Genomic DNA, 27,844 nt, shown 5'->3' on the forward strand with positions numbered 1-27,844 from the left:
CAATCACTTTTCTGGAATTATAGTAATCCAAACAGATAATCAATACTATAATTTAAAGGAATGCCATGAAAAGGATTCATCACTATAAGGAGTCTATGGAAGGTCTCTTGGATCAAAACGGCAAAAGTTAAAGGTGACCACTAGAGATGAGCGAACGTACTCGTCCGAGCTTGATAGTCGTTCGAGTATTAGCGTGTTCGAGATGCTCGTTACTCGTGACGAGTACCACGCGATGTTCGAGTTACTTTCACTTTCATCTCTGAGACGTTAGCGCGCTTTTCTGGCCAATAGAAAGACAGGGAAGGCATTACAACTTCCCCCTGTGACGTTCAAGCCCTATACCACCCCCCTGCAGTGAGTGGCTGGCGAGATCAGGTGTCACCCTAGTATAAAAATCGTCCCCTCCCGCGGCTCGCCACAGATTTGTTCTGACATAGAGGAGGGAAAGTGCTGTCTTGGTGGAGTTGCTATAGGGAGAGTGTTAGGAGTTATTTTAGGCTTCAAGAACCCCAACGGTCCTTCTTAGGGCCACATCTAACTGTGTGCAGTACTGTGGAGGCTGCTTTTTGCAGTGTTGCACTTTTTTTTTTTTGGTATATCGGCCGTGCAGAGCATTGCGCCCTCCAGTAATACTCCAGGGCCAGAAGTGGTGGTTAGGCAGGGACAGAAGACATATTGATTGAATATAGGCAGTGGGCCTTTGCAAAAACATTTGGGGAAAAAAATCTATTTGGGCTGCCTGTGACTGTCCTCAGTATTCTGGGTCTCTGCTGGGTGTAGTAGTCCTCCAAATTCATACGCAGCCAGCTAAGTGTTACAGCAGGCTTGCGCAAAATTATTTCCTGGCTGTCTGGGCTGTTAAATCACCGCTGTATTGCAGTCCACAGTGCAACACTCTGCAGTTCTTTGACATACTCCAGGGCCAGAAGTGGTGGTTAGGCAGGGACAGAAGACAAATTGATTGAATATAGGCAGTGGGCCTTTGCAAAAACATTTGAGGAAAAAAATCTATTTGGGCTGCCTGTGACTGTCCTCAGTGTTCTGGGTCTCTGCTGGGTGTAGTAGTCCTCCAAATTCATACGCAGCCAGCTAAGTGTTACAGCAGGCTTGTTCAAAATTATTTCCTGGCTCTGTCTGGGCTGTTAAATCACCGCTGTATTGCAGTCCACAGTGCAACACTCTGCAGTTCTTTGACATACTCCAGGGCCAGAAGTGGTGGTTAGGCAGGGACAGAAGACATATTAATTGAATATAGGCAGTGGGCCTTTGCAAAAACATTTGGGGAAAAAAATCTATTTGGGCTGCCTGTGACTGTCCTCAGTGTTCTGGGTCTCTGCTGGGTGTAGTAGTCCTCCAAATTATTTCCTGGCGTTCCGTAAGCGAAGTCAGCCTCCAACCACAGGCCAATAAGCGGCACATTTAATTACAGCGTTCTGTTTCTGCACTACTGGTAATACACCATGCTGAGGGGTAGGGGTAGGCCTATAGGACGTGGACGCGGGCGAGGACGCGGAGGCCCAAGTCAGGGTGTGGGCACAGGCTGAGCCAGTGCGGTGGCCAGGGGTAGAGGCAGGGCCAGACCGAATAATCCACCAAATGTTTCCCAAAGCGCCCCCTCGCGCCATGCCACCCTGCAGAGGTCAAGGTGCTCAATGGTGTGGCAGTTTTTCACAGAGACGCCTGACGACCGACGAACAGTGGTGTGCAACCTTTGTCGCGCCAAGATCAGCTGGGGAGCCACCACCACCAGCATGCGCAGGCATATGATGGCCAAGCACCCCACAAGGTGGGACGAAGGCCGTTCACAGCCTCCGGTTTGCACCACTGCCTCTCCCCCTGTGCCCCAACCTGCCACTGAGATCCAACCCCCCTCTGAGGACACAGGCACTACCGTCTCCTGGCCTGCACCCACACCCTCACCTCCGCTGTCCTCGGCCCCATCCAGCAATGTCTCTCAGCGCAGCGTCCAGACGTCGCTAGCGCCACTGTTTGAGCGCAAGCGCAAGTACGCCGCCACGCACCCGCACGCTCAAGCGTTAAACGTGCACATTGCCAAATTGATCAGCCTGGAGATGTTGCCGTATAGGCTTGTGGAAACGGAGGCTTTCAAAAGCATGATGGCGGCGGCGGCCCCGCGCTACTCGGTTCCCAGTCGCCACTACTCTTCCCGATGTGCCGTCCCAGCCCTGCATGACCACGTCTCCCGCAACATTGTACGCGTCCTCACCAACGCGGTTACTGCCAAGGTCCACTTAACAACAGACACGTGGACAAGCACAGGCGGGCAGGGCCACTATATCTCCCTGACGGCACATTGGGTGAATTTAGTGGAGGCTGGGACAGAGTCGGAGCCTGGGACCGCTCACATCCTACCCACCCCCCGAATTGCGTGCCCCAGCTCGGTGGTGGTATCTGCGGCGGTGTATGCTTCCTCCACTAAACCACCCTCCTCCTCCTACGCAACCTCTGTCTCGCAATCAAGATGTGTCAGCAGCACGTCGCCAGCAGTCGGTGTCGCGCGGCATGGCAGCACAGCGGTGGGCAAGCGTCAGCAGGCCGTGCTGAAACTACTCAGCTTAGGAGAGAAGAGGCAGACGGCCCACGAACTGCTGCAGGGTCTGACAGAGCAGACCGACCACTGGCTTGCGCCGCTGAGCCTCCAACCGGGCATGGTCGTGTGTGACAACGGCCGTAATCTGGTGGCGGCTCTGCAGCTCGGCAGCCTCATGCACGTGCCATGCCTGGCCCATGTCTTTAATTTGGTGGTTCAGCGCTTTCTGAAAAGCTACCCACGCTTGTCATACCTGCTCGGAAAGGTGCGCCTGGTCAGCGCACATTTCCGCAACTCCAAGACGGACGCTGCCACCCTGCGGACCCTGCAACATCGGTTTCATCTGCCAGTGCACCGATTGCTGTGTGACGTGCCCACACAGTGGAACTCTACTCTCCACATGTTGGCCAGACTCTATGAGCAGCGTAGAGCTATTGCGGAATACCAACTCCAACATGGGCGGCGTAGTGGGAGTCAGCCTCCTCAATTATTTACAGAAGAGTGGGCCTGGTTGGCAGCCATCTGCCAGGTCCTTGGAAACTTTGAGGAGTCTACCCAGATGCTGAGCGGGGATGCTGCAATCATTAGCGTCACCATTCCTCTGCTATGCCTCTTGAGAAGTTCCCTGCAAAGCATAAAGGCAGATGCTTTGCACTCGGAAGCGGAGGCGGGGAAGACAGTATGTTGCTGGATAGTCAGAGCACCCTCGTGTCTATATCTCAGTGCATTGAGGAGGAGGAGGAGGGGGAGGAGCATGAGGAGGAGGGGGAAGAGACAGCTTGGCCCACTGCTGAGGGTACACATGCTGCTTGCCTGTCATCCTTTCAGCGTGTATGGCCAGAGGAGGAGGAGGAGGAGGGGGAAGAGACAGCTTGGCCCACTGCTGAGGGTACACATGCTGCTTGCCTGTCATCCTTTCAGCGTGTATGGCCAGAGGAGGAGGAGGAGGAGGAGGAGGATCCTGAAAGTGATCTTCCTAGTGAGGACAGCCATGTGTTGCGTACAGGTACCCCGGCACACATGGCTGACTTCATGTTAGGATGCCTTTCTCGTGACCCTCGCGTTACACGCATTCTGGCCACTACGGATTACTGGGTGTACACACTGCTCGACCCACGGTATAAGGAGAACCTTTCCACTCTCATTCCCGAAGAGGAAAGGGGTTCCAGAATGATGCTATACCACAGGGCGCTGGTGGACAAACTGATGGTAAACTTCCCATCCGACAGCGCTAGTGGCCGAAGGCGCAGTTCCGAGGGCCAGGTAGCAGGGGAGGCACAGAGATCAGGCAGCATGTACAGCGCAGGCAGGGGACCATTCTCCAAGGCCTTTGACAGCTTTCTGGCTCCCCAGCAAGACTGTGTGACCGGTCCCCAGTCAAGGCTGAGTTGGCGGGAGCACTGTAAAAGGATGGTGAGGGAGTACGTAGCCGATCGCACGACCGTCCTCCGTGACGCCTCTGCCCCCTACAACTACTGGGTGTCGAAGCTGGACACGTGGCCTGAACTCGCGCTGTATGCCCTGGAGGTGCTTGCTTGTCCTACGGCTAGCGTCTTGTCAGAGAGTGTGTTTAGTGTGGCTGGGGGAATCATCACGGATAAGCGTACCCACCTGTCAACCGACACTGCCGACAGGCTTACACTCATCAAGATGAACAAAGCCTGGATTTCCCCAGATTTCTCTTCTTCACCAGCGGACAGCAGCGATACCTAAGCAATATGTAGGCTGCACCCGCGGATGGAAGCATTGTTCTCTATCACCATCAAAAACGGGGACATTTTTGCTTCATCAATCTGTGTATAATATTCCTCCTCCTCCTCCTGCTCCTCCTCCTGAAACCTCACATAATCACGCCGAACGGCCAATTTTTCTTAGGCCCATAAGGCTCAGTCATATAATTTTTCTAAACAATTTTTATACGTTTCAATGCTCATTAAAGCGTTGAAACTTTCACCTCAACCAATTTTTATTTTAACTGGGCTGCCTCCAGGCCTAGTTACCAATTAAGCCACATTAACCAAAGCGATTAATGGATTTCACCTGCCCTCTTGGTTGGGCATGGGCAATTTTTCTCAGGTACATTAGTACTGTTGGTACACCAATTTTTGGGGGCCCTCGCCTACACTGTAATCAAATGAATTTTTAGCCCACCTGCATTACAGCTGACATTACATCAGCTGTGTTGGGAACTGCAATGGGATATATTTATGTACCGCCGGTGGGTTCCAGGGAGCCACCCATGCCGTGGGTCCACAGGGAGTTGTAACTGCATGTGTCCACTTCTAAAGAACCCCAGTCTGACTGGGGCATGCAGTGTGGGCCGAAGCCCACCTGCATTAAGCACGACATTACCTCAGCTGTGATGGGCAATGCAATGGGATATATTTATGTACCGCCGGTGGCTTCCTGGCACCCACCCATGCTGTGGGTCCACAGGGAGTTGTAACTGCATGTGTCCACTTCTAAAGAACCCCAGTCTGACTGGGGCATGCAGTGTGGGCCGAAGCCCACCTGCATTAAGCACGACATTACCTCAGCTGTGATGGGCAATGCAATGGGATATATTTATGTACCGCCGGTGGGTTCCAGGGAGCCACCCATGCCGTGGGTCCACAGGGAGTTGTAACTGCATGTGTCCACTTCTAAAGAACCCCAGTCTGACTGGGGCATGCAGTGTGGCCGAAGCCCACCTGCATTAAGCACGACATTACCTCAGCTGTGATGGGCAATGCAATGGGATATATTTATGTACCGCCAGTGGCTTCCTGGCACCCACCCATGCTGTCGGTCCACAGGGACTTCACAATAGGGAGTTGTACCTGCCTGTGTCTATGAATTAAAAACCCTGGTCAGGTTGGGGCATGCAGTGTGGGCCGAAGTCCACCTGCATTTATTCGGACGTTACCTCAGCTGTGATGGGCACTGCAATGGGATACGTTTATGTACAGCCGGTGGGTTCCAGGGAGCCACCCATGCTGTGGGTGCACACGGAATTCCCATTGCGAGTTGTACCTGCCTGTGACTATTTATAAAAAAACGCGGTCTGACTGGGGCATGCAGACACCTTGACAGAATGAATAGTGTGTGGCACATAGGTTCCCCATTGCTATGCCCACGTGTGCAGCTCCAGATGGAGGTGGCACAGGATTGGATTTCTCATTGCTTCTGTACAGCATTGTGGACTGTCGCCCCGCCCCTTTTAAAGAGGGTCGCTGCCTAGCCATGCCAACCCTCTGCAGTGTGTGCCTGCTTTTCCTCTGGCAGACGCACTTATAAATAGACATGAGGGTGGCGTGGCATGAGGGCAGCTGAAGGCTGGGCAGGGACAGTTTGGTGTGCGCTGTGGACACTGGGTCGTGGGGGGGGGGTTGGGCAGCATGTAACCCAGGAGAAGTGGCAGCGGAGTGTCATGCAGGCAGTGATTGTGCTTTGTTGGAGGTAGTGTGGTGCTTAGCTTAGGTATGCATTGCTAATGAGGGCTTTTCAGAAGTAAAAGTTGTTGGGAGGGGGGGGCCCACTCTTGCCGCTATTGTGGCTTAATAGTGGGACCTGGGAACTTGAGATGCAGCCCAACATGTAGCCCCTCGCCTGCCCTATCCGTTTCTGTGTCGTTCCCATCACTTTCTTTAATTGCCCAGATTTTCACAAATGAAAACCTTAGCGAGCATCAGCGATATACAAAAATGCTCGGGTCGCCCATTGACTTCAATGGGGTTCGTTACTCGAAACGAACCCTCGAGCATCGCGAAAAGTTCGTCCCGAGTAACGAGCACCCGAGCATTTTGGTGCTCGCTCATCTCTAGTGACCACCCATAAAATATGAGAGGTTTATTAAATGCTCAATAAAATGATTTATTTTCATCTTGATTAGTATATTTTCAACTTATGCAAGAGTACAGAACTAAAAAAGAAAACTAGCATCCTTTACTGGATAAGAGGATCTGAGATCTGATGTAGCGTGTGTTCCCTCTGAATTAAAAAAATAAAACTTTAATTTCTTATAATATCAGTTACTGGGAAAGTAGGGCGTCAAACAGCATTACCTCTATTGCAGCTCTCATAGGGGTTGTCAACAAATTTCTGCATATTCTAGATAAAGTTTAGGTCTGATAGTCGTGTTTTAATTCCAGCTGAAGTTCTATTTTGCTTTTTTTTTTCATAAAAAAGTACTTACTTGGAATGATTATGGAAACAGTATGGTGTGCGTCGCTATAAAATCCAGTATCTGTCCTAGTTCTGCCTCAATGCAGAGGATGCAGAATTTGTACTGGTCAAGAGAAGCTAAATATGGTAACGTTTAAATCATTCTTTCACACATTTCTCTTTCACTGAGGAAGTGTTTTGCTGTCACCTAACATGGGAAAAATGTGATTGTTCCCATTAAGAAAAATCTAGTAATCTTGTAGATATGGTATCTTTTAATGGCTAAGAAAAATATATGATGATATAGCAAGATTTTGTAACTCACAGGGTCCTTCCTCAGGCAATAATAGAACTAATTTAAAGACGTATTTAATAAATACACAGGATCAGATGAGAGGGCAGGAACATGGTGAACCTAATGTGTACTAGATAAATACCAGAAACAGAGGGTAAAAGACATGTTGGGATCAATAGCATTTAGATAAATAGCAGGGAGAGATGACCATAACAGTAAATAATTAGTCCAGTAACAAGGAATGTGAAATCTGGCCTTTAGACCTGCAAACAAGGAAGATGGAACAATACTTTGCAGCACCACCTATTGGATAGCAGCATTCCTTCAAATAAATGTATGATATTTTACCAAGTTTGTAAAACAATGATTGGGAATCACACCCAAGGGTGCTCTACTTGGGGAGAGATGATGCCATCCCCCGACTTACTCACCCCCAGGAGTCTCCACACACCCCCTGTGTTCCCTTCCCAAGGACACCCCTCTTGAGATCCTTCAGACCTTCCATATTCTCCACTGATGCAAGAACACTGCTCCGAGGTTCATTCCATTCTTGAGGTTACCAAAAATGACCATAAATTTATGTCCCAAATTCTTCTGTGACGCTGCAACTTGAAGTTACCCTTCAGTATGATAACTCTCATCTGTTCCATGTTGTGTCCGTGACCACAAAAATGTTTTCCCACAGGTAGTTCAGTCTTTCCCTCTGTAATTGTGTGGCGATGAGATCTCATCCTGTCTTTCTCTGTTTTTGTCCTGTTTTCCCAATATAAATTCCCCCAACAGAACATTCCCTGCACAGGATCAGGTACACAACATTGGACGTGGAACATGTGAATGTCCCAGGGATCTTATAGTCCTGATGTGTGTTGGGGATCCGTAACCTGTCCGCAGTCAGTATATGTGAGCAGTTCTTGCAGCTCCTTACCTTACAGAGTACATGGGCACACACAGAAGAACACTTTATACATGCAACCTACAGATGCATCCTTTCTTATCTTTTTACCTGTTTACAGTTATGCCAAGATACGTTCAGAAGTTGACCAGCTTTTAAAAAAAATTGCGTTATGACCCTTTTACGCGGAATAATTTTTATTAAGAATTGTTCAGATTCCCACGGGAATAATCATCCCCTATAAACGCATTCAGAATACTGAAAGATGTGTCATTCAGTGTGAACAGCAGTCATTCACTTTTGATGCCCTACAGGACATCCCAGTGATGCTCGCTCCTGTGCTGTTATACAGGAGCAAGTCTCATTGGCATTGACAGTCGTTTAAAAGTGAACAACTTCTGTGTACACTGAATGACATGCTGTTCAGTTTTCTGCATGCAGATACTAAACAACTGCATGGTTCTCGTTCAGTCGCTGTGTATGTTTACAGGATATGGTTATTGTTGATATCCCGCAGGAGTGTTTTAATCTGAACGATTCTAAATAATAATCATATTTCATATGCAGGAATCCAGGTATCGTGAAAAAAACCTTGCTTTTATTCCAATAACTTTGTGCTGATAACAGACAGAGTACGCGTTTCGGTTCACAGAACCTTGCTCACCTCCAAACTGACAAACTTTACACAGACCTTTAAAAAGCTTAACATATAATTGGTAAATTAAAAACACATGCAATTAACCCCTGCATTGATTATCTCACATTGATTACCATGGTCCGTTCCTCCTGCAAGAACTGACACATGGTTATTTGCATAAGAGTATAAAGTCTACATAGTAGGACAACATAGAAATTGAATATCTCAATAAGCATGGTGGAAACTGTGATGAAATAGTTGCAACCTCAAAGGACTTACAGCAACTTGCTTATTAATCCATATATATATCACAGACAATTCATATAGTAACATCTCAATAAATGTATGGATAATATATGTTATAAGATAAAGTAGTACTTATGGATCATAATATCAGACAAAGGCTTATCATAACAGGCTAAAGCAGTTTATTTAATGTGTTGCAGATAGAGATGAGCGAACGTGTTCTTCCGAGCTTGATATTCGTGCGAATATTAGGGTGTTCGGGATGTTCGTTATTCGTAACGAACACCATGCGGTGTTCTGGTTATTTTCACTTCCTTCCCTGAGACGTTAGCGCGCTTTTCTGGCCAATTGAAAGACAGGGAAGGCATTACAACTTCCCCCTGTGACGTTCAAGCCCTATACCACCCCCCTGCTGTGAGTGGCTGGGAAGATCAGGTGTCACCCGAACATAAAAGTCGGCCCCTCCCGCGGTTCGCCTCAGATGCGGTGTGAGTTAGATGAGGGACAGTGCTGTTTGTACCGGAGCTGCTGTAGGGAAAGAATTGGTAGTTAGTGTAGGCTTCAAGACCCCCCAAAGGTCCTTATTAGGGCCACTGATAGCTGTGTGTTGGCTGCTGTTAGCAGTGGCAATTTTTTTTCTTCTCAAAATCGGCTCTGCAGAGCGTTGCACCCGGCATTAGGGACAGAAGTGCTGCATAGGCAGGGAGAGTGTTAGGAGTGAGTGTAGCCTTCAAGAACCTCAACGGTCCTTTCTAGGGCCATATTTATCCGTGTGCAGTACTGTCCAGGCTGCTGTTAGCTGTGCTGCATTTTTTTTTGCTTCTCAAAATCGCCTCTGCAGACCATTGCACCCTCCATTGATACTGCAGGGAAAGAATTGTATAGGCAGGGCGACAACACAGTTGTTATTCATTGAATATACGCAGTGCTGCCTTTTGGTGCCAAAAAACTGAAAACAAATCTATTTGTCCAGCCTCTGTCCGTCCTAAGGGCTGTGGACACATGTGAGCTGCGTGAACAACATTGCTAAATCAGACGCACCCAGCTACGCTTTACTGCTGGCTTCGCCATTTGCTTTCCTTAATTGGGAAAAAAATACCTGCTCTCCAAGAGTTATAATAACTCTGCTACCCTCACGTTCTGTGACACATAAGCAGGGACACAGCACAGTTATTAAACTTCTCATGTTCATTGAATATACGCAGTGCTGCCTTTTGGTGGAAAAAAACTGAAAACAAATCTATTTGTCCAGCCTCTGTCCGTCCTAAGGGCGGTGGACACGTGTGAGCTGCGTGAACAACATTGCTAAATCAGACGCACCCAGCTACGCTTTACTGCTGGCTTCGCCATTTGCTTTCCTTAATTGGGAAAAAAATACCTGCTCTCCAAGAGTTATAATAACTCTGCTACCCTCACGTTCTGTGACACATAAGCAGGGACACAGCACAGTTATTAAACTTCTCATGTTCATTGAATATACGCAGTGCTGCCTTTTGGTGGAAAAAAACTGAAAACAAATCTATTTGTCCAGCCTCTGTCCGTCCTAAGGGCGGTGGAGACGTGTGAGCTGCGTGAACAACATTGCTAAATCAGACGCACCCAGCTACGCTTTACTGCTGGCTTCGCCATTTGCTTTCTTTAATTGGGAAAAAAATACCTGCTCTCCAAGAGTTATAATAACTCTGCTACCCTCACGTTCTGTGACACATAAGCAGGGACACAGCACAGTTATTAAACTTCTCATGTTCATTGAATATACGCAGTGCTGCCTTTTGGTGGAAAAAAACTGAAAACAAATCTATTTGTCCAGCCTCTGTCCGTCCTAAGGGCGGTGGAGACGTGTGAGCTGCGTGAACAACATTGCTAAATCAGACGCACCCAGCTATGCTTTACTGCTGGCTTCGCCATTTGCTTTCCTTAATTGGGAAAAAAATACCTGCTCTCCAAGAGTTATAATAACTCTGCTACCCTCACGTTCTGTGACACATAAGCAGGGACACAGCACAGTTATTAAACTTCTCATGTTCATTGAATATACGCAGTGCTGCCTTTTGGTGGAAAAAAACTGAAAACAAATCTATTTGTCCAGCCTCTGTCCGTCCTAAGGGCTGTGGACACGTGTGAGCTGCGTGAACAACATTGCTAAATCAGACGCACCCAGCTACGCTTTACTGCTGGCTTCGCCATTTGCTTTCCTTAATTGGGAAAAAAATACCTGCTCTCCAAGAGTTATAATAACTCTGCTACCCTCACGTTCTGTGACACATAAGCAGGGACACAGCACAGTTATTAAACTTCTCATGTTCATTGAATATACGCAGTGCTGCCTTTTGGTGGAAAAAAACTGAAAACAAATCTATTTGTCCAGCCTCTGTCCGTCCTAAGGGCGGTGGAGACGTGTGAGCTGCGTGAACAACATTGCTAAATCAGACGCACCCAGCTACGCTTTACTGCTGGCTTCGCCATTTGCTTTCCTTAATTGGGAAAAAAATACCTGCTCTCCAAGAGTTATAATAACTCTGCTACCTTCACGTTCTGTGACACATTAGCAGGGACACAGCACAGTTATTAAACTTAGATAATTCATTCACTAGAGGCAGTGGGGCCTTTCGTTTTCCAAAAAGGGCAAAAATTATATTTGGCCTGCAGTCTTGCGCCAATTTATTTCCTGCCTGTGAAATCAAATCACTGGTAATACAGCATGCTGAGGGGTAGGGGTAGGCCTAGAGGACGTGGACGCGGCCGAGGACGCGGAGGGCCAAGTCAGGGTGTGGGCACAGCCCGAGCTCCTGATCCCGGTGTGTCGCAGCCGACTGCTGCGCGATTAGGAGAGAGGCACGTTTCTGGCGTCCCCACATTCATCGCCCAATTAATGGGTCCACGCGGGAGACGGTTATTAGAAAATGAGCAGTGTGAGCAGGTCCTGTCCTGGATGGCAGAAAGTGCTTCGAGCAACCTATCATCTACCCGCAGTTCTGCGCCGTCCACTGCTGCCAATCCGAATCCTCTGTCTGCTGCTCTTCCTTCCTCCCAGCCTCCTCACTCCACTACAATAACACCTGCTCAGGAGCGGCAACACTCCCAGGAACTGTTCTCGGGCCCCTGCTTAGATTGGGCAGCAGCGGTTCCTCTCCCACCAGAGGAGTTTATCGTCACTGATGCCCAACCATTCGAAAGTTCCCGGGGTCCGGGGGAAGAGGCTGGGGACTTCCGCCAACTGTCTCAACAACTTTCTGTGGGTGAGGAGGACGATGACGATCAGACACAGTTGTCTTGCAGTGAGGTAGCAGTAAGGGCAGTAAGTCCGAGGGAGCAGCGCACAGAGGATTCGGAGGAAGAGCAGCAGGACGATGAGGTGACTGACCCCACCTGGTGTGCAACGCTTACTCAGGAGGACAGGTCTTCAGAGGGGGAGTCAAGGGCATCAGCAGGGCAGGTTGCAAGAGGCAGTGCGGTGGCCAGGGGTAGAGGCAGGGCCAGACCGAATAATCCACCAAGTGTTTCCCAAAGCGCCCCCTCGCGCCATGCCACCCTGCAGAGGCCGAGGTGCTCTAAGGTCTGGCAGTTTTTCACAGAGACGCCTGACGACCGACGAACAGTGGTGTGCAACCTTTGTCGCGCAAAGCTCAGCCGGGGAGCCAACACCAACAGCCTCACCACCACCACCATGCGCAGACATATGATGGCCAAGTACCCCGCAAGGTGGGACGAAGGCCGTTCAGCGCCTCCGGTTTGCACCCCTGCCTCTCCCCCTGTGCCCCAACCTGCCACTGAGATGCAACCCCCCTCTCAGGACACAGGCACTACCGTCTCCTGGCCTGCACCCACACCCTCACCTCCGCTGTCCTCGGCCCCATCCAGCAGTGTAGTTCAGCGCACCGTCCAGCCGTCGCTTGCGCAACTGTTGGAGCGCAAGCGCAAGTACGCCGCCACACACCCGCACGCTCAAACGTTAACCGTCCGCATAGCAAAATTCATCAGCCTTGAGATGCTGCCGTATAGGGTTGTGGAAACGGAGTCCTTCAAAAGTATCATGGAGGCGGCGGCCCCGCCTGGCCCACGTCTTTAATTTGGTGGTTCAGCGGTTTCTGAAAAGCTACCCACGCTTGTCAGACCTGCTCGTAAAGGCGCGCCGGCTCTGCGCACATTTCCGCAAGTCCCACACGGACGCTGCCACCCTGCGCACCCTGCAACATCACTTTAAGCTGCCAGTGCACCGACTGCTGTGCGACGTGCCCACACGGTGGAACTCTACGCTCCACATGTTGGCCAGGCTCTATGAACAACGTAGAGCTATAGTCGAATACCAACTCCAACATGGGCGGCGCAGTGGGAGTCAGCCTCCTCAATTCCTTTCAGAAGAGTGGGCCTGGTTGGCAGACATCTGCCATGTCCTTGGTAATTTTGAGGAGTCTACCCAGGTGGTGAGCGGCGATGCTACAATCATTAGCGTCACCATTCCTCTGCTATGCATCTTGAGAAATTCCCTGCAAACCATAAAGGCAGCTGCTTTGCGCTCGGAAACGGGGGCGGGGGAAGACAGTATGCCGCTGGATAGTCAGGGCACCCTCCTGTCTATTTCTCAGCGCGTACAGGAGGAGGAGGAGGAGCATGAGGAGGATGAGGAGGAGGGGGAAGAGACAGCTTGGGCCGCTGCTGACGGTACACCGGCTGATTGCCTGTCATCCTTTCAGCGTGTATGGCCTGAGGAGGAGGAGGAGGAGGAGGATCCTGAAAGTGATCTTCCTAGTGACGACAGCCATGTGTTGCATACAGGTACCCTGGCACACATGGCTGACTTCATGTTAGGATGCCTTTCTCGTGACCCTCGCGTTGCACGCATTCTGGCCACGACGGATTACTGGGTGTACACACTGCTCGATCCACGGTATAAGGAGAACCTGCCCACTCTGATTCCCGAAGAGGAAAGGGGTTCGAGAGTGTTGCTATACCACAGGACCCTTGCGGACAAGCTGATGGTAAAATTCCCAGCCGACAGCGCTAGTGGCAGAAGGCGCAGTACCGAGGGCAAGGTAGCAGGGGATGTGCGTAGATCGAGCAGCATGTACATCCCAGGCAGTGCAACAGTCTTTAAGGGCCTGGCCAGCTTTATGGCTCCCCACCAAGACTGTGTCACCGCTCCCCAGTCACGGCTGAGTCGGCGGGAGCACTGTAAAAGGATGGTGAGGGAGTACGTAGCGGATCGCGCGACCATCCTTGGTGACGCCTCTGCCCCCTACAACTACTGGGTGTCGAAGCTGGACACGTGGCCTGAACTAGCGCTGTATGCCCTGGAGGTGCTTGCTTGTCCTGCGGCTAGCGTCTTGTCGGAGAGGGTGTTTAGTGCGGCTGGGGGAATCATCACAGATAAGCGTAGCCGCTTGTCAACCGACAGTGCCGACAGGCTAACACTCATTAAGATGAACAAAGGCTGGATTTCCCCAGACTTCTGTTCTCCACCAGCGGACAGCAGCGATACGTAAGCAATACGTAGGCTGCACCCGCGGATGGAAGCTACGTTCTCTCTCACCATCCAAAACGGGGACATTTCTGTTTCATCAATCTGTGTCTAATATTCCTCCTCCTCCTCCTCCTGCTCCTCCTCCTGAAACCTCACGTAATCACGCTGAACGGGCAATTTTTCTTAGGGCCACAAGGCTCACTCAAATAATTTTTCAGAACAATTTTTATAAGTTTCAATGCGCTTAAAAGCGTTGGAACTTTAACTTGAACCAATTTTTCGTTACACTGGGCTGCCTCCAGGCCTAGTTACCACTTAAGCCACATTAACCAAAGCGATTCACCTGCCATCTTGGTTGGGCATGGCCAATTTTTACTGAGGTACATTAGTACTGTTGGTACACCAATTTTTTGGGGCCCTCACCTACAGTGTAATCATAGTAATTTCTATGTTCTTCGCCTGCACTCATGGTACAGAAAGGTGTGTGGGGTTGGCCTACAGTTTAGCTACATAAATGTAACTTGTGCCTTGGCTATACTAAGGCTACTGAAATGGAACGAAGACTGCGCTCCCGCTATACTGCTGCTTCAGAATTGTTAATGGGGCCTGTCCTGAGTGCTACTATTGCTTACATGGAACGAAGACTGCGCTCCCGCTATACTGCTGCTTCAGAATTGTTAATGGGGCCTGTCCTGAGTGCTACTATTGCTTACATGGAACGAAGACTGCACTCCCGCTATACTGCTGCTTCAGAATTGTTAATGGGGCCTGTCCTGAGTGCTACTATTGCTTACATGGAACGAAGACTGCGCTCCCGCTATACTGCTGCTTCAGAATTGTTAATGGGGCCTGTCCTGAGTGCTACTATTGCTGACATGGAACGGACACGTGGAGAGGACACGTAGTGCCTCAAAAACATCCCCCTCCTCCTCCAACAGGGAAAACATTGTTGGCAAATGCCTTTGCATTGGTTCGTCTGGTGGCAGTCCAAGAATTTCACCTTTACCGACACAACAAGAGAGCCCCCACACCATCCCCCCGCCACGGCCCACTTAATCCTGGCCACATTCCGAAAACCAACAAAATACAACCGTGCTACTAGGTCCGCAGTCACCACCACATTACCACCAACGCGGTTACTGTTAAGGTGCATATAACCACGGACACGTGGAGAGGACACGTAGTGCCTCAAAAACATCCCCCTCCTCCTCCAACAGGGAAAACATTGTTGGCAAATGCCTTTGCATTGGTTCGTCTGGTGGCAGTCCAAGAATTTCACCTTTACCGACACAACAAGAGAGCCCCCACACCATCCCCCCGCCACGGCCCACTTAATCCTGGCCACATTCCGAAAACCAACAAAATACAACCGTGCTACTAGGTCCGCAGTCACCACCACATTACCACCAACGCGGTTACTGTTAAGGTGCATATAACCACGGACACGTGGAGAGGACACGTAGTGCCTCAAAAACATCCCCCTCCTCCTCCAACAGGGAAAACATTGTTGGCAAATGCCTTTGCATTGGTTCGTCTGGTGGCAGTCCAAGAATTTCACCTTTACCGACACAACAAGAGAGCCCCCACACCATCCCCCCGCCACGGCCCACTTAATCCTGGCCACATTCCGAAAACCAACAAAATACAACCGTGCTACTAGGTCCGCAGTCACCACCACATTACCACCAACACGGTTACTGTTAAGGTGCATATAACCACGGACACGTGGAGAGGACACGTAGTGCCTCAAAAACATCCCCCTCCTCCTCCAACAGGGAAAACATTGTTGGCAAATGCCTTTGCATTGGTTCGTCTGGTGGCAGTCCAAGAATTTCACCTTTACCGACACAACAAGAGAGCCCCCACACCATCCCCCCGCCACGGCCCACTTAATCCTGGCCACATTCCGAAAACCAACAAAATACAACCGTGCTACTAGGTCCGCAGTCACCACCACATTACCACCAACGCGGTTACTGTTAAGGTGCATATAACCACGGACACGTGGAGAGGACACGTAGTGCCTCAAAAACATCCCCCTCCTCCTCCAACAGGGAAAACATTGTTGGCAAATGCCTTTGCATTGGTTCGTCTGGTGGCAGTCCAAGAATTTCACCTTTACCGACACAACAAGAGAGCCCCCACACCATCCCCCCGCCACGGCCCACTTAATCCTGGCCACATTCCGAAAACCAACAAAATACAACCGTGCTACTAGGTCCGCAGTCACCACCACATTACCACCAACGCGGTTACTGTTAAGGTGCATATAACCAGTCTGACTGGGGCATGCAGACACCTTGACAGAATGAATAGTGTGTGGCACATAGCTTCCCCATTGCTATGCCCACGTGTGCAGCTCCTGATGGCGGTGGCACAGGATTCTATTTCTCATTGCTTCTGTACAGCATTGTGGGCTATCGCCGCGCCCCTATTAAAGAGGGTCGCTGCCTAGCCGTGCCAACCCTCTGCAGTGTGTGCCTGCGGTTTCTCCTCATGGCAGACGCACTTCTAAATAGACATGAGTGTGGCGTGGCATGAGGGCAGCTGAAGGCTGCGCAGGGACACTTTGGTGTGCGCTGTGGGGGGGAGGGGGGGGGCGGTTGGGCAGCATGTAACCCAGGAGAAGTGGCAGCGGAGTGTCATCCAGGCAGTGATTGTGCTTTGTTGTAGCTAGTGTGGTGCTTAGCAAAGGTATGCCATGCTAATGAGGGCTTTTCAGAAGTAAAAGTTGTTGGGGGGGGGGGGGGGGGGCACTCTTGCCGGTATTGTGGCTTAATAGTGGGACCTGTGAACTTGAGATGCAGCCCAACATGTAGCCCCTCGCCTGCCCTATCCGTTTCTGTGTCATTCCCATCACTTTGTTGAATTGCCCAGATTTTCACACATGAAAACCTTAGCGAGCATCGGCGAAATACAAAAATGCTCTGGTCGCCCATTGACTTCAATGGGGTTCGTTGTTCGAAACGAACCCTCGAGCATCGCGGGAAGTTCGTTCCGAATAACGAACACCCGAACATTTTGGTGTTCGCTCATCTCTAGTTGCAGATATTGCTATATATGCGCACGGCACAAAAATAAATAAATAAACAAAATAAAATAAAATAAAAAATAAATTAAAAAAAAAACGCAAAAGAAAAAGCAATAAATTATTATCAATTTCGTTAGAACTAATAAATATACATAAGATCTGTCCTATAATTCATCCCTTTTAGGTATCTGGTGTTTAAATTCAGGATCCAAAAAGCTTCCCTTTTAAAGACTTTTTCCGGGCTAACTGCACCTTTCTTTTTATTCATTACCTTTTCTATCCCAAAAAACGAAAAACAAAAAATAATAATCAGTCCGTGTTGCGCATGGAGGTTTTTCTTTTCCTCCGTCCGTTTATACTCCACGCAATAGCGCAGGAGTTTGAAAATGCAAGTGCTGCCCAATCTTTCCCACACGTAGAATTAACTACGTGCAGGAAAGATAGGACAAGTCCTATCTTTTCTCGGGCATAGTATTCACCCCCGAGAAAAAAGCTAGTGAAAGTGAAACCATTGAAATCAATGGTTTCGTTTTGTCCCATGTGGACAGGTTTTTGACTAAAAAGGGCCATAATTTAGATGGAACTACAAGAAGTTGACCTTTAGGCCTTAGTCAGACGGGCGTTTTTAGCCGCGATTTGCGCATGCGCATGCGTCCGGCGATTTTATAAAACCATTGCTTTGCAATGGTATCGGACACATGAGCGCTTTTTATGCGCTCGTCCGATAAATTATAGAACAGAAATCGCAGATCGCACCTATCTGCGATCTGCAATTCCTGTTCTCTTCTCTATATGCGCTCAATGGGGCCGGCGGCAGCAGCGCCGACCCCATTGAGAACATATAGAAGACAAATCCTTCTTCTCTGCCACAGCTGTAACAGCTGTGACAGAGAAGAACGATGTTTGCCCATTGAATTCAATGGAGCCGGCAATACAGCCGCTCCCTTGAAAGCAATGGGCTGCCGGCGTGCGCGGGGTGAATTGTCGGGAAGGGCTTAAATATATAAGCCCTTCCCTGCAATTCATCCTAAAATGTGTTAAAATTAAAAAAAATTGTATACTCACCTTTCCGCTGCAGCCGGAGTCCAGCCGCGGCCGCTGTCAGTTCTCCTGAACTGCTTCTCGGCACTAATCAGCCAGCGGGGCTTTAAAATCCCCGCCTGCTGAATGATCTGCCTCTGATTGGTCACAGCCCTGACCAATCAGGGGCAGGTTTCACTCACACACCCATTCATGAATTCATGAATAGGTGAGTGACTGCTGCCTCTCAGCGCTGAGCCAATCAGGGGCAGGTCTGACTCACATCCATTCATGAATTCATGAATGGGTGTGAGTGAGACATGCCTCTGATTGGCTCAGCGCTGAGCCAATCAGGGGGCAGGTCTGACTCACATCCCCTTCACACCCACTGCAGGATGGCCGCGCGGAGCTCCGGCTGCCGGGAGAAGGTGAGTATATATATATTTTTTATTTTTACACATTTTAGGATGAAGTGCAGGGAAGGGCTTATATATTTAAGCCCTTCCCGACAATTCATCCCGGGCTCGCCCGCAGCGCATTGCTTTAAATGGAGCCGGCTCTATTGCCGTCTCCATTGAATGCAATGCGCTGGACAGCTCCGGCCCGTTTCTAATGAAACGCGGCTAGGAGCAGATTTTCGGGCGATTTGCGGGCGACTTGCGCGCACCGGTCACGCGATTTGCGGATGCGCATCCGTTATGCGATCCGCAAATCGCGTGAAAAAATGCCCGTGTGACTAAGGCCTTACAGTTGTCTAGATGTTCCAATTAACACCTGGGAAATCACGAGACAAAGGAGCACTCAGGCAAAATTTGCGTACAGTGGAGTCTGACCGGAGATAGCCAGTCCCTTTTATTTTGTAATAAAGATAAAAAGTAACATAAAATATTAGATGACTCCAGTTATTCGACAACCGCAGGGTGTTGGCCATCAATCAGAATATATAGTAACGAGTATTAGGCAAGTGAAATATGCATATATCAGGGCTCAGTCAGACAAGCTTTTTTTTGTGCGCACCTATGTCAGATGTCCGTCTTTTACAGTAACAAAACATGCGCACCTACAAAAGATAGGACATCCATGCCTCTCATGTGCAGCACGGACCTTACAGGCGCGCATAAAGAATCCTCGTGGAGAGTCCCCTCATCACTGTTATTTAGTGGCTGAGCGCTGCCTCTGATTGGTCACAGTGCTTTAAATCCCCTGCCAGAAGAAAATGCTGTAGTACTGTGCCGGCTTCACAGAGAGAAGACGTTCTGGACCCCGGACAGCACCGCTAGGTGATGTATTAATATTTTTTTTCCTTTCACCTAGGGCTTATTTTCAGGTAAGGGCTTGTTCTTCAAGTCCTTCCCCGGAAATTACTGCAGGGGATGCCAGCATCTCACTGCTTTCAATGGAGGCGGCTATAGTGCCAGCTCCTTTGAATTCAATGGGATTGCATTGCAGTCCTCTGCCACATCTGTGACAGCTGTAGCAGGGAATTCTTTAATCCCCGCAGGGTGTCCCTTCATCACTGAACACTGTGACAGCGTTGTCACAGTGTTCAGTGATGAGGGGACCTTCCTGGAGCAGCTGTGGTTCTAGAAGCACAGCTGCTCCAGGGTACAGAGCAATATGCACGGACCTTCGGTGACGCACCTTTTGCTTATCTGTGGAGCACAATTTTTTCCTGTGCATAGGCGTGCGCAAAAAAACTCTCGTCTGACTGTGCAGTCATTGTAAAATACAGAGGAAAGATGCACAGATTTGGTTATTTATGCAGTTCAGCTAGTGTAGTCAGAGCAGCAGTTCGGCTAGTATGTGCAGTGTCAAAGGATCACTTTAAATCATTCCTATACATTGTGTTGACACTACATTATAGACATGGCTTCTTTAGCATATTCAATGACATATTGTTCATTGTTCCTTGTACACATACAATTCTTCACTGAGCATTTTATACTTATGAATTGGATATGGATGGGACTTGCGCTTTTGTCCAGACAGAGGGTCTTTTTTGTATTAAATCATATGACTACCTATTCATCTTGGCGCAGCATTGAGGAATACCTTTTATTAGAGTGGCATTCTTATATCTTTTCACTGTTTTTATGCGCTATTCTCCTTTTGCTCATTGTGCATAAACATCATAAAGTTTATATGTTGTTTTTATGGGCGTGTACAATTCATTGTGTGTTGCTTTTTTTCCCCCTTTTTTTTGGAAATACAAAAAGGGTCCTATTTATCAAGCCAAGGATACCAGAATTCTAGCATTTCAAAAGTCATTTTTTCAAAAAGTGAGGGGATCTCGGCTTTATGAAGGTTGGGCTGCATGCAAAAAGCCACATTTACCATAATCTACACCAGAAACAGGTGTATATGATAGCAAAAACCTACTCTAGCTCCTAGTCCACATGTTCAGCACTGGTCAAAGCAAAAAAAAACCCAAAGTGTCTAAAGATGTGCCAAATTTATCACCCAGAATTAGCAAATGTGCGTGTGTGTGATAAATTTGGTGCATCTTTAGACCTCCTGGTCTAAGTTTACATTGTCTAACCATAAGGGCCCTTTCACACAGCCGTAGGTGTTTTTACGTCCGCCTGCCGTTGACGTAACAACACTTGAACGTTTGTGCACCCTTTCAGACAGCACAGACCCGGCGCATATATGCCCGAGGCCGTAATGCCATTGGACGTGAGGAGACAGCTTAGGGGTGGAATGGGGCAGAGCTTAGCTCCTCCCCGTTCCTCCTATTGCAAACAGCCGGCCGAGAGGAGAGAAGGGGGAGGAAGTTTAGCAGTCACGCTGCTAAACTCCCTCCCACTTCCCTTCTCCGGTTACTGTTATTTGCTCCCATAGGAGCCCATGCAGCGGCCAACGTATTCTGGGCGGAAAGATAGTTCCGGGACTATCTTTCTGGCCTGGTGTAAAAGTGCCCGTTACTATATTGGCCCAGCCAGGTGCTTTCACGCCTCGGAAATATGGCCATGTGATCTGATGCATTGGAATCCAATGCATCAGATTATAGCATATATCGACCGGCCGTAAAAACGGCGGCTGATATATGCTCGTGTGAAAGAGCCCTTAGACAGGATTACTAAATCTGCCCCTTTGGTGTGTTCCTTACCATTTTTAATCACTGAGTGCAAGCTATATATTCTGAATCTGAAAATCATTACAGGCCAAGCCCTAGTCATTCATCTGCAGTGAGGTACAATGTATATGCTTAGACAATTAATTACTCACTTATTTTTGAAAGCTGTGCTTTATGTCCATGAAAAGAGATATTAAGCCTATGAGAAAACTATCAGTGTGGATTCAGTACAAGTTGGATTTGTGCTGCATCTGGATTTCGCTTCCTCCAATTACTAAGAAAATGCTGATGTACGAGTAGGACTGGGTTTGCATGGATTTTTGGTCTGTGCTAATAAGAATATTACCATTCACTGTCAGCAAGCAGATGTTTGGATAATTACACTTGTAATCCATGATGCTTGATTCTCCTTTGAACCCTTTATCATTGGTAGTACCGGTATTTAAACACAGAATGAAGGGTTAACAGTATTGTACTATGTTTATAGCAGCTTTTGGTTAGCAGAGTAAAATGTAAATGAGTATGTTGTCATTAGTTTCAATCTCTTTTTATAACAGAAATCCGTGAAGCCTTTCGAGTATTGGATCGAGATGGGAATGGTTTTATTTCAAAACAAGAACTTGGCATGGCAATGCGATCCTTGGGGTACATGCCCAGTGAAGTTGAATTGGCTATTATTATGCAACGCCTTGATATGGACGGTAAGCATCATTATTCAATAATCATTTTGACATCCAACCAGAAAATTGTTAAATTTAATTGCAATATTGTCTGATTGAGTTGAAATTGGTTTATACGTTGAACTGTACTGGGATTTTCTTTATCACTGCAGATTATTGCAGAAATTATATTGTTTTTTACAGGTCTTTGTATCCTTTGATCACCAGTGTAAGCTCACATTTGCATCTTTACAAGTTATTCTTTAGCATTTAATAGGATATCTTCAAACACCTAATAGATTTAAATGTCATTTAACTAAGCTCTGTTCATATCACATTGGATGTGTACGGTTGGTGCAGTGTCCAAGAAGCGGGCCCACAACCGAGAAGATGGCAGGGTAGAAAAGGGCCTTGTCACGGTGGCACTACTATCTCCTCCTCTGCGGGTAGCTCGGGACCCGTCCAAGTTACTGCTGAGGGAGGTCACAGGGAAAATGTAACTGGAGGTTACCTGCAATCTTCTTGTCACTCGTGATGCCACCGTTCCGTCCAGTGAAGTAAATAACTTAGCCCACACACAGGGATACTTTCTAGACAAACTAGGAACAGTCAGTAGTATCCGTTTACTGTAACTTCAGCAAAGTTTCAACATACAACACTTGTCAGGCACAAAGTACACTTCTAGAAGGTAGTGTAACAGGGAGAACTTTTGGGGTAATCCGGACAATCCACAGTCCCAGTTATCTGTGTTCTCCCGCTCCCAGTGACTCTCTTTCTCCCTCCAGATAGAAAAGAAAAACAAAACTGTGCCAGCAGCACCAGCAGTATAGGGTCGGACCACAGAATGCAACAGCCAGAGGGGAGTCCAAACCCAAACTCCCACAGACGATCCACACAGCAAAGAAGAAGCTCTGGCATCATGCAGGGGTGCTATATAAGATAAAGCTTTATTGCCCCATCACGGATAAATATAGCGATGTTTCGGCTATTAGGCTGTTCTCAAGCTTAAGAAAGGCCTAACGGTCGAAACGTCACTATATTTGTCTGTGATGGGGCAATAAAACTTCATCTTATATAGCACCCTTGCATGCTGCCAGAGCTTCTTCTTCTCTTTCTCCCTCCAACACTCTACCAGTCAACACTCACGCTTTTGGTGCTTTTCTCTCTTAAGCAGGCCGAGCAGAAGGGTATTGCACAGCTTTCTCCACACACAGACCGACCAGTGTCTCTGGAGGTCACTCGCTCGCAGACTGGTTAACTGACTCCCACTCTTTGCAAGCACTCCTTTAAGATGACCACTATGACTATGACTCCCTCTCTTTGCACCTTGCACCTTGCACACACATATATATCACAAGGCCACATGACTCACAACAAGATACATTTACCAGACATAACCCAGACATTAACCCATTCAGTGCTGCAATACACATACCAAATGCACATCACAATTAAGACACTGACAGGACAATGACATGAGACAGACATATAACATTATATAGGGGCCCCACTATTTCTGGGCTACTACAGTGGGGTGTGTAACCAATAACATCTCCTTATCTATAACCCACACATGCAGTTGCACTTATCTGCCACTGACTTCCATTACAACGGAATTTATACAATATGGCACAATTTTACAACATACAATATTAATTGGCTGTGGGATGACCATTGTATGTGGAAAATATTGTATGTTGAAGCCATAACACTATGGAAAACTTGTAATTGGTTCCAAAACTTGTAATTGGTTCCAAACCCCCAATCAAAAGTTAGGCCTTAGTCAGACGGGCGTTTTTTCGCGCGATTTGCGCATGCGCATGCGTCCGGCGATTTTTTAAAACCATTGCTTTGCAATGGTATCGGACACATGAGCGCTTTTTATGCGCTCGTCCGATAAATTATAGAACAGAAATCGCAGATCACACCTACGATTCCTGTTCTCTTCTCTATATGCGCTCAATGGGGCCGGCGGCAGCAGCGCCGACCCCATTGAGAACATATAGAAGACAAATCATTCTTCTCTGCCACAGCTGTAACAGCTGTGGCAGAGAAGAACGATGTTTGCCCATTGAATTCAATGGAGCCGGCAATACAGCCGGCTCCATTGAAAGCAATGGGCTGCCGGCGTGCGTGGGATGAATTGTCGGGAAGGGCTTAAATATATAAGCCCTTCCCTGCAATTCATCCAGAAAAGTGTTAAAATAAAAAAAATATATATATACTCACCTGCTCCCGGCAGCCGAAGTTCCGCGCGGTCGGCCTGCAGTGGGTGTGAAGGGGGTGTGAGTCAGACCTGCCCCCTGATTGGCTCAGCGCTGAGCCAATCAGGGGGCAGGTCTGACTCACACCCTCTTCACACCCACTGTATTGCCAGCTCCATTGAATGCAATGCGCTGGACAACTCCAGCCCGTTTCTAATGAAACGCGGCTAGGAGCAGATTTTCGGGCGATTTTCGGTCACCGGTCATGCGATTTGCGGATTTGCATCCGTCATGCGATCCGCAAATCGCGCGAAAAAACGCCCATCTGACTAAGGCCTAATAGAGTATGAATATTAACCACTTAAGGACTGCCCATAGACTGTAAGCATTAGGCAGTATTTTCTTAGAACGTCCATACAGAGATCCTACCTAGAACCCCTTCACTGTGTAGGAGTTCTGTGATCAAGCTGCCTAATTGCACCTCAGATCACAGAGCTTTGCTTGCAGACCAATCAGCATGGTCTCCAGGCATGTGATCGCTTTAACAGCAGTCACAGCTGTCACCTTAAGAAGACACTACTGTACCCTCCACCTGCATCTCAGAGCTCAGGCAGTTCATTCTGCTGGATCCCCTGGATGTAGCTCTGTGACCCAGCTATCCCAAGACAGTTGAAGTCACAGAGCTTTGCCCAGAGACCCTCAGACACTAATCAGTGTGGTCTCTGGGCACATGATGACAGTAACAGCAAGTCACAGCAATTACAGTAAAGTTTAATTCAAAATAAAAATAAGCTTTTATAACAGTTTTCACAGCCTGTCAGCAAGGGAAATATTGTAGGCATGTACAATCATTACACACACAGTAAGCATATGTTCACCTGGTAGAATCCGCTGTGCATTTTTCTGCACAGATTCTGCATCTAATGCTACATCAGCTGCAAATTTCTGCTGCATTTTCTGCTGTGGATGTGCAAGAAAATTAACTGTCAATGGGCATAATCCTTAAGCAGAATTTCCAACACGAGTCTGTGCAGATCTGGAATTGCATTGGAAATTCTTCACATGCATTTTGCCCATTGATAGGGCTAAGGCTGGATTCACACAGGGCGGATTTGCCGCAGCAGATCCGCCCGCGGCAAAACCGCCCGCAGCCGCTAATCTCGGGATTAGCCAGCCATGTGGATGAGATTTCTCAGAAATCTCGTCCACACGGGATGGCTAATCCGCTGCGGTAAATCTGGTTGAAACCGTGGCTGCGGCCACCGCAGCCGCGGTTTCAAAAGATGCAGCATGTCTATTTACTTTTTTTTTTTTGTTTATTTACATTGCGGCCACGCTCTTCTCTATGGCAGCGCCGGCCGCAACGGAAAAGCATGCGGCCGAGCCGCTTCAAAGCCGCCACGGCTTGAACCGCGGCGGTTCTCCCGGCAGTAATCTTGCGGTTTTTGCTGCGGCCAAACCGCAAGATTTCCGACGGGAATCCGCCCTGTGTGAACCCAGCCTTAGTGTGCGAACCTGTGCCAGAAATATACACCTCAACTATGGATTTCTCCTGTGGTTTTAAAATTCGAAATCTATGCAAAAAATATCACGTCAAATTCCACCATGTGAACATACTGGAAATGGTGCTTGAAAAATGTCCAATAAAAGGAAGACTCTAGGCCCTGCACGCATATTAGCCTCTTACTCTCTAGCTGAGTACTATGGAGCAATTCCAGCAACCTCATTGGTTCTGATTCACAATTCCAGCAACCTGATTGGTTGTTTGGGTTGTCTGATTCAACTTGATTGGTTGTTTTGGTTCCCGGATTCAACCTGATTGGTTGTTAGGGCCGAGCTTGAGAGTAATATAGATATATGGGCCCTGCACACTAGGGCTACATTTCTAAAAACTGCAAATTTAGGGTAATAAATATTGAGATTTGTTACTCGCATAACTCCATAGGCTACAGAAAAAAATAGTTTAACATTGAAAATCTTCAAACAAAATCAAATCTTTAGATTTCACCTCCACTTTGTTTTAATTCCGATGAAACACCTAAAGGGTTAGCAAACTTCCTTAAAGTGGTTTTGAATACTTTGAGGAGTGCAGTTTTTAAAATGGGATGATTTATACGGGGTTTCTAATACACAGGCCTCTCAAATACACTTCAAAACTGAGCTGGTCCCTAAAATTTAGTTTGGGATTGGTCTTCCAAATTTGAAAAATTGCTGCTATACTTATAAGCCTTATAACGTCCGGGAAAAAAAAAGCAAAGTTAAAATGTGGACGAATGGTAAATGTTATTCGATAACTATTTTCCATGACTATTTATATTGTAAGCAGAAAATGTCACATTTGGAAAAATGCAAATTTTTCAAAATTTTCTCTAAAGATTGGATTTTATTTATAATAATAATAATAAACTTTATTTGTATAGCGCCAACATATTCCGCAGCGCTTACATAGACAGGGGGAATACAGAAAGACAAAATACAAAAATTACGGAACCACGGTTACATAGTAATCAGTTGATGGAAACAATAGGGGTAAGGGTCCTGCTCCAACGAGCTTACATACTACAAGTAGTGGGGTGATACAGAAGGTAAAGGGGCTGGAGATGTGCGCGGTATGGCGAGGTGGAGAGTGAGGAATGTTATACACATAGACAATGGTCAGACATTTAGCCGTGTGACTGCAGAAATGGTATGACTGCAGGAGCGGTTTATGATGGCTATCAGGGATTGCAGTCAATAGGTCAGGGAGCATGTTATCAGGCGGAGTAAAGAGGGGTTTGTTTAGGGAATGCAGTATACCTCCCTGAAGAGGTGCGTTTTTAGAGCACGCCTGAAGTTCTGTGAATCCTGGATTGCTCGGGTAGGCTTTGGTAGTGCATTCCAGAGGACCGGTGCTGCTCTGGAGAAGTCTTGAAGGCAGGAATGAGAAGTTCAAATTAAAGGGGCACTCAGTCTGGTTTCATTAGCAGAGCGGAGAGCCCGGGCTGGGTGATGGATTGAGATGAGGGAGGCAATATAGGGTGGTGCTGCACTGTGGAGGGCTATGTGGATGAAGGTAGCGAGTTTAAATTGAATTCTGTATTTAATGGGCAGCCAGTGCAGTGACAGGCACAGTAAGAGGCATCCGAGTAGCGGCTGGACAGGAAGAGGAGCCTGGCTGCCGCATTCAGGATGGATTGGAGAGGGTAGAGTCTGGTGCAGGGGAGACCGATCAGCAACGAGTTGCAATAATTGAGCCGGGAGTGGATGAGGGCAACAGTTAGCGTTTTTAACATGTCCACAGTGAGAAAAAAGCGGATTCTTGCGATGTTCTTGAGGTGCAGCTGACATGTTCGGGCGAGAGATTGGATGTAGGGGGTAAATGATAGATCAGAGTCGAATATGACCCCAAGGCAGCAGGCATGTTGTCTAGGAGTTATGGTGGCACCACACACTGAGATGGAGATGTCAGGATGAGGTCGGTTAGTAGAGGGTGGAAATACCAGTAAGTCAGTTTTAGAGAGATTTAGTTTTAGGTAGAGAGAGGACATAGTGTTAGAGACAGCGGACAGACAGTTGGTGATGTTTTGGAGGAAAGGTGCAGAGATGTCACAGGAAGAGGTGTATAGCTGGGTGTCATCAGCATACAGGTG

The 27,844-nt window shown here is 48.0% G+C and overlaps 1 protein-coding gene across 1 annotated transcript in view; it reads left to right on the forward strand.

Annotated features, from left to right (window-relative positions):
- CALN1 (calneuron 1) overlaps positions 1 to 27,844 on the forward strand; it is a 404,054-nt gene that overhangs the window by 169,460 nt on the left and 206,750 nt on the right. Inside the window, exon 3 of the mRNA XM_066592552.1 lies at positions 21,910 to 22,053. Coding sequence (XP_066448649.1) covers positions 21,910 to 22,053 — 144 coding nt within the window. The remainder of the gene's footprint in view (positions 1 to 21,909; positions 22,054 to 27,844) is intronic.

This window comes from Eleutherodactylus coqui, chromosome 1 (genome assembly GCF_035609145.1).
Source record: "Eleutherodactylus coqui strain aEleCoq1 chromosome 1, aEleCoq1.hap1, whole genome shotgun sequence".
Lineage (NCBI taxonomy): Eukaryota > Metazoa > Chordata > Amphibia > Anura > Eleutherodactylidae > Eleutherodactylus > Eleutherodactylus coqui.